Raw genomic sequence first — 12,734 nt, 5'->3', positions numbered from 1 at the left:
CCTAAAGAGTATCATATTCATGTGGACGAGGTCGTGATCAAGTATTTTTAGGATTGGATTATATTTCAGAACAATGAATCTGGCTCTTACCAGTAGAGGGCAGTGGTAATTTAGATTGGTCACGATAGGTAGGGACAACCACAAGGAAGAAGGCTTGCGCTGTGCATTATGGGCATGGAACCGGTGGCTTGATAGATTGTTTTTGCTTGTTCGTTCACAATGTTACCGTGATGGTGGATTGGAGTATCGAGAACTGCTGTGTTTCAAACAACAGGTACTATATGCATACGATTTTACTTGATATGTCGGTCTGGTGAAGAGGCCGGAGCTATCACTGCTGCAGTTTCTGTTTTGGTAGCTGTCAATGGCTAGTGAGCTAATGTTGGCTAGCTTGAGGTTAGCATCATTAGCGTCAATCAGTCTACGTGTAACCAGCTGGTGTAGGCCGCGTACTGCAAGTTTACCTAGGCTAGGTAATTGTTAGCTGGCTAATAACAATATTGCTAGGCTACATCAGACGCAGGCGTATTGAAGTGATCCTCGCGTTGCGTTAACTAGAGCTAATATTGTTAGCGTAGGTTGCCAGTTAGAAAAACGTTGACGGGTAGGTACTGTCTGTCTGTACTATGAAGAAGATTGGTGGCATAATCCCTTGTGCTTTTGCATCAACCCCAACATGACTGCCTGGGTTGGGACTGACAGTACAGTAGGTTAAAGGTAGCTTTACTACTAGCTGCACTAGTAGTAACGGAAGTTAACTTGGCTAACTAGCTTTGGTGATGATGGTGTACTCATCGATTTGCTACGCTCGGTAGTTTTCTAACTAAGCATTGATCAACAGATCAGTTGCATGGACCTTTGCCTAACCACTTCGATCTATGTTTAGAAGGTGCCCGCCCACCTATGATCCTAATCCTCAGACTGATTACACAACAGACAGAGGGTCTTCCCTCCCTAACACTAAGGCTTATCATAGTTTTAGTTAAATTGCAGCACTGTTTAGTCAGATCAGTCTTTTGGCCATGTGTGTTTCAGACATACATTACATTTTACATTTAGTAATTTAGCAGACTTGCAGTAAGTACAGGGACATTCCCCTGAGACAAGTCGGGTGAAGTGCCTTGCTCAAGGACACGAACGTCATTTTGCACAGCCGGGAATTGAACCGGCAACTTACTTGCCCGATTCCCTAACCGCTCAGCCACCTGACTCCCCTGCATGCAACCACAGTCCTTGTTTGAATTGTCAGGAAAATTACTTGTCGAATGTCAAGGTAAATGTCCCCAAAAGTGTACTGCACACAGCGAGATAACCTCTGAGCTTCTAAGACACTAACACAAACTGCTGTGCCTCTAACACCTGCTTATCCTTGCACTGATCAAACATGTTTTTGCCACTTTCACTTCCGTCATCAAGTGTTTGTGACAAGTGAACGCGGCAGAAGGAACATTTTGATGTCTTTGTTTCAGTTTCCTTTAGTCTGAAGCCTTCAACTTCAACTGGGTGTATGCACACATTGATCAAACGCTAACTTGAGAAACAAGCCGTTTAAATCTGTCCTACCACAAAATAGTTGTGGACTCAGTGGGTGAGGAAATCCTTGCTTTTAGTCGTTGACTTGACCCCTCTCAACCCCTCAGCTAGCCTCCCTGGAGGGGTGCCCCAATGACATGGCCTCCAGTCACAGCTCCTCCCCAGTGCCTCATCCCCGCGGTGGTGGCGGCAATGACGGGATTTACCGCAAGGACAAGGAGCCTTCCTCACGACACTACCGGCCCGTCCGCTCCCTCCCCGATGTGTGCCCCAAGGAGCCCACGGGTAGGTGGACCAAGCTACGTTTTATTATTATTATTATTAGTTTTATTATTATTATTTTCACCTTTATTTAGCCAGGTAGGCTAGTTGAGAACAAGTTCTCATTTATTACTGCGACCTGGCCAAGATACAACATAGCAATAAGATACATACAACAGAGTTTCACTTAGAATAAGCAAGCATGATAAGCACAGTAATTGCAATACTGTTTGCACTTGCTTTCAATAATGTTCCCTTTGAGAACTGGTCTTATGCGAAGGCCCTTGTCTTCACTTTCAATAAAATAGAAGCTTTTGTGGAGAAGAAAAAGGGTTATTTACTGTACTGTGTGTTAACAGTTGTGGATTATCATGATGCTTACGTCATTGTGTGTGTGTGTGTGTGTGTGTCTGTGTGTATATATGTGTGTGTGTGTGTATATATATTTTAACGTATTGTTGCTCCCCTTTGTTTTGTATTGTTTGTTTTAAGACAACTTTCTACCCCTATGGGGAAGGATAATGAAGATTTGAATTTTCAACATTTGAATTCCCCACATGCTCTTGCAGGTGAGGCCCGGGGGCTGTGTGAGGGCCCGTCGGTGGTGGCAGAGCACGACCGCTGGACAGTGTACAACTCTAAGGTCAACCTCCCCGCAGCCCTCAACGACCCTCGGTTGACCAAGAGGGAGTCGGACTTCTTCACCAAAACATGGGGCCTGGACTTTGCAGAGACCGAAGTCATGCCCTCCTTCTACCTCCCCAACATCACCAAGGAGCACTTTGGCCCCTACCTTCAGGAAACGGCTCAGGTAACAAGCGGGCAGGTTTAATTATTCAGCAGATTTGACAGAACCGGTCCAGCCTAGTCGGGTATCCGTTGCTCAACAGATTGACTGCTGTAATGTAGCTGCTGTTGAAAATGCGTGGAATTTTCACCGTACTATTCAAGCTAGGATTCTTCCCTTCTTGGTTAGCTTGTGTTTTTGAGACATCTTTCTTGAAAATCTGAGATAAACATTGTGGTTCTCATGACATGTAGACTGCATTTCATAGTTGATTGTTATTTTGACGGCACACTCGTAAGTGAACCACCGTTTTGCATGTTGACCAATCTTTAGAGGGAAAAAATCCACGAGCGATGCAGGAACATCTGTCCCAACAAGGATGACGTTGACGCAGTCCCGAGCATCACAAACAACCACGGTATGCATTATTGAACAGCGCCTCTGCCCCCGACACACCACAAAATCCATCTCTGTTCGTCTGCTGAGTCATAGCTGTCGGCATGGGATCAGGTTTTGTCCCATGCACTGAAATGACTTGATTCAACAACCCCTCCCTTCCCCCTCTAGACAAATCAAGAACGGAGCTGGAGCAAGTTCCTAAGGTAAATCTCCCTTTTGTCACATTCAACGTCAACATTTGCCAAGCCTTTTGCTAACCCCGCGCCTCACCGCTTGTTTGATTTAGGAAAATGACGGCTATCTCGCCCTTTACGTCTGTAGCTACGCCCTTGGATTATGTGATTTAGTCTGTATTTGCGGCAAGCTTTTGATGATTACCTATCCTTGATGAACAGTCCTTGAATAATAACGTGATTGATGCCTTCCAAAATGGCTTGTCATCCATCACTCATTACTCGTTCATAATGTGTGATGTCATTCCGTTTCTGTACTTGTTTACCCATAATGCCTCGGGTGAACCCCAGATCTTCATGAAGCCCGATTTTGCGCTGGGCGACCCCGCGACCTTCAACGCCGTCCTGCCGTGGTCGCACTTCAACAGTGCCGGCGGGAAGAACAGCCGCGACATGGCGTCGTCACGGTTACTTCAGGAAAAGGTGGGCTTGCTAATCTCGCCTTCTGGGAAACTAGTTTCATAACCGAAAGGCCCATTGATGCTTTATGTACACCAGAAACAATGTCATGGTATCTGGTGGAGAACATGTAGCCATGTTGGAGGACTTGTCCGAGGTTGTACAGAGCTGCTGAGCAGTTCTGATGTGAATTTCACTCCTCCTATCGCCTGTCTTGTGTCCCTTTGTCCCTCCTCTCATTATCTCTCATTCACCTCACTTACAATCTCTCTCTCTCTGTCTCTCTCTGTCTCTCTCTGTCTCTCTCTGTCTCTCTCTGTCTCTCTCTCTCTCTCTCTCTCTCTCTCTGTCTCTCTGTCTCTGTCTCTGTCTCTCTCTGTCTCTGTCTCTCTCTGTCTCTCTCTGTCTCTCTCTCTCCCCCCCCCCCCCCGTCTCTGTCTCTCTCTCCCTCCCCCCCTTCCCTTCCAGCTGAGCCACTACCTGGACGTGGTGGAGGTGAGCATCGCGCGCCAGATCTCGCTGCGCTCGGAGGCCTTCTTCCACGCCATGTCCTCCCAGCACGAGCTGCAGGACCGCCTGCAGGAGACGCAGCGCGCGGCGGCGGCGCTCCGCAAGCGCACGGCCGCCGTACACCGCCTCATGTGCCAGGGCCCGCTGAGCGCCCTGTGCCAGGCGCTGTCCCGGGCCAACCACGTCAGGCTGCACAACAAGCTGAAGCTGATGGCCGCCGTGCACCAGACCCAGCCCACCGTGCAGCTGCTGCTGTCCACCTCGGAGTTTGTGGGGGCGCTGGAGCTCATCGCCACCACCAAGGAGGTCCTGCAGCAGGAGCTGCAGGGGATCCACAGCTTCAGGTCGGTCTCCTGGGGGAGGGGCTTGGGGGACTTGGGGGAGGGGCTTGGGGACTTGGGGGAGGGGTTTGGGGGCTTGGGGGATGGGTTTGGGGGCTTGGGGGAGGGGCTTGGGGACTTGGAAGAGGGGCTTGGGGGAGGCCCCCCGTCAGTCATTCTGCAATCGGGTCATCTCCGTAGGGGGACAAGTTTAGACATGGATCGACACCTACAGTTATTTGTTTTTGTCTGACTACTATGACGGATATTTCAAGACGACAGTATCTTTTAAGCTTCATTTAAGTGTACCAAGTTCCACCCGCCCCTTACTTGGCCACATTTCAACAGGAGTTGGATGTGTTTGGTATTGACCTGAAGGTGGAGTTCCTTTCGGTTGTCCTCTTGTCTGCATTTCTGTCTGTGTTGCTCGTGTCTCTTCTACTCTCTCTAATGTATGTTCTAACTCCCTACACACACACACACAGACACCTGGGCTCCCAGCTGTGTGAACTGGAGAAGCTGATTGACAAGATGATGATCGAGGACTTCAGCATGTACTCCAGGAGTGACCTGAGCCGCAGCCTGGAGGAGGAGGGACAGGTCCTGGAGAAGGTACGCCAGCGCCCTGACTGGGCTCTAGATCAGACGCGCACGAGCCAAAATGGAGTCGCGCTGCCCTTGCATTTCAACATTTTCGCTTCAACCTTTTTAAACGTGAACAAGTGGCCGTTGTCAAAGCACCAAAAGGATGTTGTGTTTGTCACAGGTGCAAAACAAAAACGTTGTCTCTGTAAAGGTGGGTCGTTGAAACGGTCGCCTTGGGGTTTAGGAGTAAATCCATGAGTTCCAAACAATGAAGGATGATTCATGGTTGCCATTAGAAATAATTTAGTGGAGAAATCAATGTATTGATCAACTAATTGCCAAATTGCACTCGATTGTTTAAAATTGATTCAACCACAAAATTACTCCAAGATCTTGCCCAAATTACTGGTAAAATCGTTCCTTATGGCTTTTTCTAACCCATTTCAGCAATTTAATTTAGCAGATGTTGCAGTATTCACAACTAATCTTTTTGTGTGTGTGTGCGTGCTCACGGTACTGATATAGGACAGGCTGGAATCTCTGGTATTTGGCTTGCTGAGGCAGCGGAAGCTGGATTTTCTTGACATATACAGCGAAGAGATGATTCTGGCAGCCAAGAGCATTGTCACTCAGGTGAGAAAGCAGAGCTTGTTCTACGACATATTTTGGCGTCACATATGGAAAATGACATAAAGGAAACAGTAGAAAGTGTATTGCGTGGCTATTATTTTTTATTGAAAACAATATTTGAGCATTGTTTCAAACACCTACTCTAATTTCACAGTGTGTTATCGACTCGGTGTCTCATATTGAAGAAATTGACTCTGAAATTGTCAACAAGTGAGTACAAACATTTGCCCCTTGGCGTCCCTTACTATTTTCATGAATGCACAAGCTAAAAGAAATGGCTCCATTCAGACTCTAAGGTGTGACCAAACAATGGCATACCATTTCTGAAAAATCATCCCAAAAGGAAAGTAAAACCTTTTATTTTTTTGGGGGGGTGGAAAAAGAAAATGAGCTGGAACGCTTTCTTTTGTCACTCTCCCATTGTGCCAAGTTGTTAGACTCGACGGTGTTAAGGCTTCCATGCATGTGCTTAGGGAAACATTTAGTGAATTTGTAATGCGAACGCGCTGGTTTTTCCAGGCTGGCTGACCAGATGCGCCTCATGACGTTCCCCCAGTGGTTTGAGCTGCTGCAGAGTGTTTTTGAGAACTTCATCCTCTTCTTGAAAAGAATCAAGGTGCACGTCCACTTTATTTCATTCCAATAGCCTGCAAGCATGCAAGGGAGTCAAGTGGCTCAGCGGTTAGAGAATTGGGTTAGTAAGCAGAAGGTTGCTGGATCGATTCCCGGCTATGCAAAATGACATTATGTCCTTGGGCAAGTCTCTTCGCCCTACTTGCCTCGGGAGAATGTCCCTGTACTTACTGTAAGTCGCTTTGGATAAGAGCGTCTGCTAAATGACTAAATGTAAAGTAACCCATCAGGAATGCAGTGTGACACACAAATGGCTCCACCGATCATAAAATCATCTTAAATATGTAACCAATACTCGATGTATGCTGGTCTTTTGCATCTATTTGAACCTCGTGATGTGTCCCTGTGTGTTGGCTGGCAGGCGACGCTGAGTGTGATCAGGAACGTGGTGCTGGAGGTGCTGGACAGTAACCAGAAGAGCCGTCTGCTGGAAAGGGGGGCGGGGGAGACGGCGGAGGCCCCGGGGGCCCTGCTCCTTCAGGGGGAGGCGGAGCTGGCCTACCTCACCCACGAGGGCATGTTCATCAGCGACGCCCTCAACCAAACCCAGCAGTCGCCGGCCACCGTGGGCCAGGAGCAGAGCTCCGCCGTGGGGCCCAGGTCCCAGGAGCAGAGCTCCGCCGTGGGGCCCAGGTCCCAGGAGCAGAGCTCCGCCGTGGGGCCCAGGTCCCAGCAGGGACACCTTCGTACGGATGTGTGCGGAAGTGACTCGGCCTCTGGGACCACAGAGTCCTCCTCCAGCAGGGATCCCAGCTACCCTCCAGGAGGGGGCGCTGGAGTCACGTAGGTCTACACAAACACTGAAGTTGCAGTGCTACTGACTGACGTTGACCAATTTGACCACAATAACGGTCCCTGTAACACATGTGCCAAGGTCAACTATATTTAGTACCTGAATACTTTGTATACTCACTGCCAGAAAATGTATGTCTTTTTATTATTTAGCCGACTTAAACATGATGGTCTTCCCTCACCTTCCAGGTCTAACGAGGAGATGATGCCCACAGACCTGGAGCTCGGCAGGGTAGCCAATAACATCCAGGAACTGCTCTACACCGCCTCCGACGTCAGCCACGACCGCTGTGTCAAGGTCCTCATGGCCAGAGCCAAGGTAGGTCTTACCACTGGATCCCTAATTGTCCTGCTTGGAAACAAGTTTTTCCATTCGGTGGTCAGGAAAGGGTCAGGTTTCCCCACCATTTGCTCTGTAAATCTGATGGACAGGCGTAACCTTGCGCTCAGCTGCAGATCCTTCTCGAAAAAACGCATGTTTTTGTTGACTTTGTTTTGGAGTGCTCAAGTGTTTAGTCTGCACCTTCCCTCCCATCTCTCTCTCTCCTTCCTCTCTCTGTCTCTCTGTCTCTCCGTCTCGCTCTCTCCCTCGCTCTCTCCCTCTAGGACGGCTCTTTGGAGCGCCTGAGCTCGGCCGAGTTTGTGTGCCTGTCCCGGGCGGTGGAGGGCTTCGTGAGGGACACGGAGGAGCTGTGCTGCCGGCGCAGCATGTCCTTGCGGGGGGCGCTGCAGAGTCAGGCCAACCGCTTCGTCCATCGCTTCCACGAGGAGCGCAAGACCAAGCTCAGGTGACGGAAGGTTTACGACCGCGCAGGAACGGGACCAGAAAAACCGCTTTGGCTTCTGCCCGAAGCTCACTGTGTGTGTGTGTGTGTGTGTGTGTGTGTGTGTGTGTGCGCGTGTGTGTGTGTGTGTGTGTGCGTGCGTCATCCTCAGTCTGCTGCTGGATAACGAGCGGTGGAAGCAGGCCGAGGTCCCAGCAGAGTTCCAGGACCTGGTGAACTCCATCTCCGACGGCAGGATAACACTACCGGAGCGCAAGCCCATAGGTACGCGTGGAGTCCCTGTCGCATCATACTAGCTTCCAGTCTGTGGTGGAAGGGGGGTGTGAAGCAATCAGAGCGGGAAGTGACCAGGCTAGCTTTTAACCTGTGTCCTTGCACTCCCCAGCGTCAGAAGACAGGAAGCCAAGTGAATACTTACACATCGACGGTCAGAAGTATGCCGTCGTTGGGTGAGTCTGTCTGGAGCTGGGACTCGACTTATTTGAAATCGGCCGACAGAAAAGTCCTGATCGTTGCTGTTTTGAACTGTCGTGTTCCTCTAATAAGTCTCCTTTGACCTCTGCCCGCCCCCCAGGACTGTGTTGCTGCTGATCCGGATCTTTCTGGAGTACTGTCAGTGCGTCAACGACATCCCTTCCATCGCCACCGACATGCTAACCCGTCTCTCAGATCTCCTAAAGGTGAGATGCTACTCCACCACAGGCTGCCTGCCTGTCTGGAAGCCACGGTTGTTAAGTCCACCATGAAAATGTAGCATGACCTAGCTGCAACGAGAGCGCGCTGACTGTGGTGGTTTGCCGTCTGTGGCAGCACTTCAACTCCCGGAGCTGCCAGCTGGTCCTGGGGGCGGGAGCGCTGCAGGTGGTGGGGCTGAAGACGATCACCACTAAAAACCTGGGTGAGGAACCCACACGCTGTACTGTGTTATAACCACCACGCACGCACGCGCGCACACACACACGACATGCGAGTGCAGATTCCGAAAGGACGGTAGCGGGCCGAGCTGAGGAGCATCCACACCAGAACTGCCTCAAAAAATCATTTAAAAATCTTCTGATTCAGAAAGCAGAAATTCTGATCGCGTGCGTTCCACCCACCGAGTGAGTCCATTTCAAACCGCCTCGGTCTGCCAAATGAGCAGTTATTCGATCAGGGTGGCAACACCAGCCAGGCTCAGTGCCTAGGTGGGACTGCCACATGGCTAAACACTGACCCTGAACTGTCGCCAGTGGTAGTAGCCCACCTCTTAGGCCTTAGGTGACGTCCCTCACGTGTGCGTCTCTCCTCAGCACTGGCGTCCCGCTGTCTCCAGCTGGTGGTCCACTACATTCCAGTCATCAGAGCCCACTTCGAAACCAAGCTGCAGCCCAAACAGTACAGCGTCCTCAGGCACTTTGACCACATCACCAAGGTGGGCTGCAGTCCCAACAGCCAGGAACACACGGCGGCCTGGTTAGGTGGGAGACGTCTGGGATTTCAGGGAGTGTGTCTTGGGTCTGAAATTGAACGGTGGTTTTACTCTTTCCGGGCAGGATTACAACGATCACATAGCAGAGATCTCTGCCAAACTGGTGGCAATCATGGATAGCTTGTTTGAGAAGGTGCTATCAAGGGTAAGTTAAGACACTGCTACGTGGACTATTATGATATTGTTTACTATTAATATTGCGACGTGATATCAATAGTGATATTGAAATCTATGCACTGTTCTACTCACTGGACCCTTGTGATATCGGCATGTTTACCGTTGACTTGACATGTTTGTCGGTATGAATATTGACCTTTTTATCTCCTGACAGTATGAAGTCAAGGCCCCCATGCCGTCTGTTTGCTTTCGCAACGTCTGCAAACAAATGGCCAAAATGCACGAGGCCATCTATGAGCTCCTGCCCGAGGAACAAACACAGGTAGTGGAGATTCGCCGCGTCGTCTCGCCGTACCCCCTGTAGGGGAAAAGGCGTTCAAAGCGCACGTCGCAAACGCCTAATCACTTGCGCGTCTGCTTTGCACAGATGTTGTTCCTGAGGATCAACGCCAGTTTCAAAATGCACCTCAAGCGGCAGCTGGCTCGCCTCGGGGTGGTGAATGACGGCGGTCCACAACAGGGGTGAGTACTGTTATTTGTAAGACTTGTGAGGAAGGGGGGGGGGGGGGTCACTGTGCTTGTCCAGTGACTCCTCCGTACCACGGCCAAAAGGTTTAAGTGTAATTCATGTCTTATCGAAGACATATATTCTCGATGGCGCGATCTTTCTTTGTCGCCGGACATTCAGCGGCCATACTGACCGCCCCGCTGTCGTCTCCTCTGCAGGCTGGTGGGAGTGGACGTCGCCTTTTACACCGAGAACGTTCAGGCCCTGAGGACACTCGAGAAGCTGGACTTGAGCATGGCCGAGATCTGGGAGCAGAAGAGGTGATGGCTTTCTGCCGCGCGCGCGAAATGATGAACCCAACCACCACCACCACCACCATGCCGCCCGCCTTGGAGGGACTCAGTCAGCTCCTCAGGCGGAAAGAATCTGAACCAGAAGCTCACCCTCCTGGTCCTCCTCGCCTGCCTTAGGACCACGGACCTCACTGGCTGCAGGCCCCCTGTAGAGGGCGCTGTCTGGGGGTTGGTGGGTGGGTGGGGGACGGGGGGGAACTAGCAGAACTAGAACTAGACCGCCCTGCGACGTTGTGGGACCAAACCCAGAGATGTGCACAGCTCGCGGGCTCCTCGCAGACTGTCTCTGGGGCCGAGAGAACTGGGATGCGTCACCGTGCCTCCTTTTCAACTGCTGTCACCTCATCTCACTGTGTGCAATTTAACGAGATGGTTTATTATTACAGATGCATAACTTATGATTTACTGTCAATGGGAAAGCTGGCAAGACGCTCACCAGATTTATTTAAAAAAAAAAATTGTCCACAGCAGTAAACTGCGGGTGTCCTTGTAGCACTCTGCGACAAAAATGAAATACGTGGCCACTCCTTAAATGGCATTCAGACATGTGTGGATAGAAATGCAAAGACTCATTTTAAAAGGGTTGTCGTCAAGATTCTACTTGACAAGGCTCTCACTACTTTATCGCTTTAGAGAAGGTAGCATCTTATCAAAATTGATTAAGTATCTCTCAAAGTACCTGTCCTTAGTTGAGCTGCATTGATCTTTCCACTTGATTGCTCAATTCACAGCAAATCAAGCAGTCGCTCTTGATTAAATAATTGAATTAGTCATCATGAACAATTCAAAATATAATATATATACACAGTATTACTCCAACAAAGCTGGATGCTTGAGCTACATCAAGCATGAAAATTGGCTGTGAATTCTATAAATTGAATTTGTATTCCAAGTGACAACAATAGTGATTCCTTAATGTTAATTGTGTGCATGGACTTTTTGGTTAGTCTTTTCCAAGTAGCAAAGCTCCATCCCAAATAGTATCCTGTTTTCTGAACTGCCTGCCCCTGCACTGTGTTAGCATTGACACCTCATGCAAGAGGATCCAAGGGTATCAACAACAAAAAGCACCACCAACTAACTGCTGTCTTCTTCAAAAGTGCCTACTTTTGATAACTATCAAAGACTACACATCTGACTTCTTTACAACAGTGTACTGTTTGTTTTGAGTGCCTAATGTTCCTGTGTGCGTGCGTGAGAAAGCGTGAATGACTGGTGGGCCCTCATTGCTGCTCCGGTAAGAGATACATTACAAAGCGAGTGACAAACAAGTCTGAGAGCATGCCTGAGAACTACAAATGTCTTGAATCCCAGAATCATTTCTGAATAAAATATGAAACATGGAACTACTTAAGGATTGGACTATTTTCACAGCGGTCGTTCTTGTCCATCTGTTGCCTGAACTGCCATAGCTGACGAGCTTTAGTCTGCCTCATATTTTAGAACGGTGGAACATTGGTAAGTTAAGTAGGCCTACAGTATATAGCTACAGTGCAGCTGTAACAGGTAATAGTTGCCTTGTGCTATTGTTTGTGCAAGAAATGTGGGTTGAGGCCTTTTGTTTTCCTTTTTAGGCAACTTGCAAACCCCAAAGACCACATAGGGAAGAACAGTCCTCACCTGAAGTTCCCACAGAGATTTTTACTTAAACTATAGGCTACAGTTTTACTTAAACGTACATGATGGGTTTGCTACATTGGTAACATGAGTTTAACATCAATGTGTTCTGCATTGCCAAATTTCAACATGTGGCCAGTTAACAGGGTTATGAAGGTTTAACTGATGGGAATGATCTATTTACAAAATAGGCTGCATTTTCCAACACTGCCCAATTCTAATAAGACCAGTATTCTGACCACTTATCATTGTCAATGACCAATGATTCATTGGCTGTAAAGCTTCTGGAGTTTTTGTAACCTGTAAAAACTACATTGATCTAATTGTCCTTCAGTAAATTAAAATTTACAACTAATAAAATTGATAAGGTGCAATTTCACAATATTTGACTTCATGTTTGACTATTTGAGTCAGTTTGCATGTAGATGGTGCAGTTCCTCAATTGTTTATTATTTACTTTGACAAAAACCCTGGACGGTCTACATTTCAACAAAAAATAGATGAGTGCTTACATTCTGTTCCGCCAGGCAAGCAAGAATGTGTTCCACTGAAGATGGACACATCTTTTGCTTCAAATAAAAGCAATAATACATACCAAATGTTTAATCTGAAGAGGGTCTTTTGAACTCCAGCTTGTCCTCACACATGCAATTAGATTGCACCTGTTCAGAATTAGGCACATGTTTGCCTAACATAACACACAGCATATTACCATATCCAGAATATACATTGTTTCTAGCGTCATTCATTTTTAAGTACACGTATTATGTTGTGAGGCGCGTAAAAAAATGTAGGAATACAAAT

At 48.4% G+C, this 12,734-nt stretch overlaps 1 protein-coding gene across 2 annotated transcripts; it reads left to right on the top strand.

Annotated features, from left to right (window-relative positions):
* Positions 1-153: 153 nt before the first annotated feature.
* On the top strand, positions 154-11,662 carry vps54 (VPS54 subunit of GARP complex). Of its 2 annotated transcripts, XM_084686180.1 has the most exons (24): positions 154-274; positions 1,641-1,818; positions 2,364-2,605; positions 2,915-2,999; positions 3,149-3,183; positions 3,505-3,636; positions 4,081-4,466; positions 4,928-5,054; positions 5,209-5,238; positions 5,553-5,660; positions 5,812-5,867; positions 6,177-6,273; positions 6,652-7,073; positions 7,272-7,401; positions 7,689-7,870; positions 8,019-8,131; positions 8,253-8,316; positions 8,442-8,547; positions 8,678-8,765; positions 9,157-9,278; positions 9,400-9,480; positions 9,667-9,774; positions 9,880-9,974; positions 10,179-11,662. In XM_084686180.1, exons 2-24 carry the CDS (start codon positions 1,671-1,673, stop codon positions 10,282-10,284), a joined length of 3,063 nt encoding a protein of 1,020 aa, XP_084542306.1. In that variant the 5' UTR covers positions 154-274; positions 1,641-1,670; the 3' UTR covers positions 10,285-11,662. The 2 variants fall into 2 exon arrangements, with proteins under 2 accessions (XP_084542306.1, XP_084542305.1); XM_084686179.1 differs by lacking the exon at positions 5,209-5,238.
* The last annotated feature ends 1,072 nt before the right edge of the window (positions 11,663-12,734 follow it).

This window comes from Hypomesus nipponensis, chromosome 21, assembly GCF_054491055.1.
Source record: "Hypomesus nipponensis isolate SF chromosome 21, ASM5449105v1, whole genome shotgun sequence".
Taxonomy (NCBI): domain Eukaryota; kingdom Metazoa; phylum Chordata; class Actinopteri; order Osmeriformes; family Osmeridae; genus Hypomesus; species Hypomesus nipponensis.
Note: the sequence above shows the minus strand (reverse complement) of the source record. Positions and strands in the feature narration are given on the sequence as shown.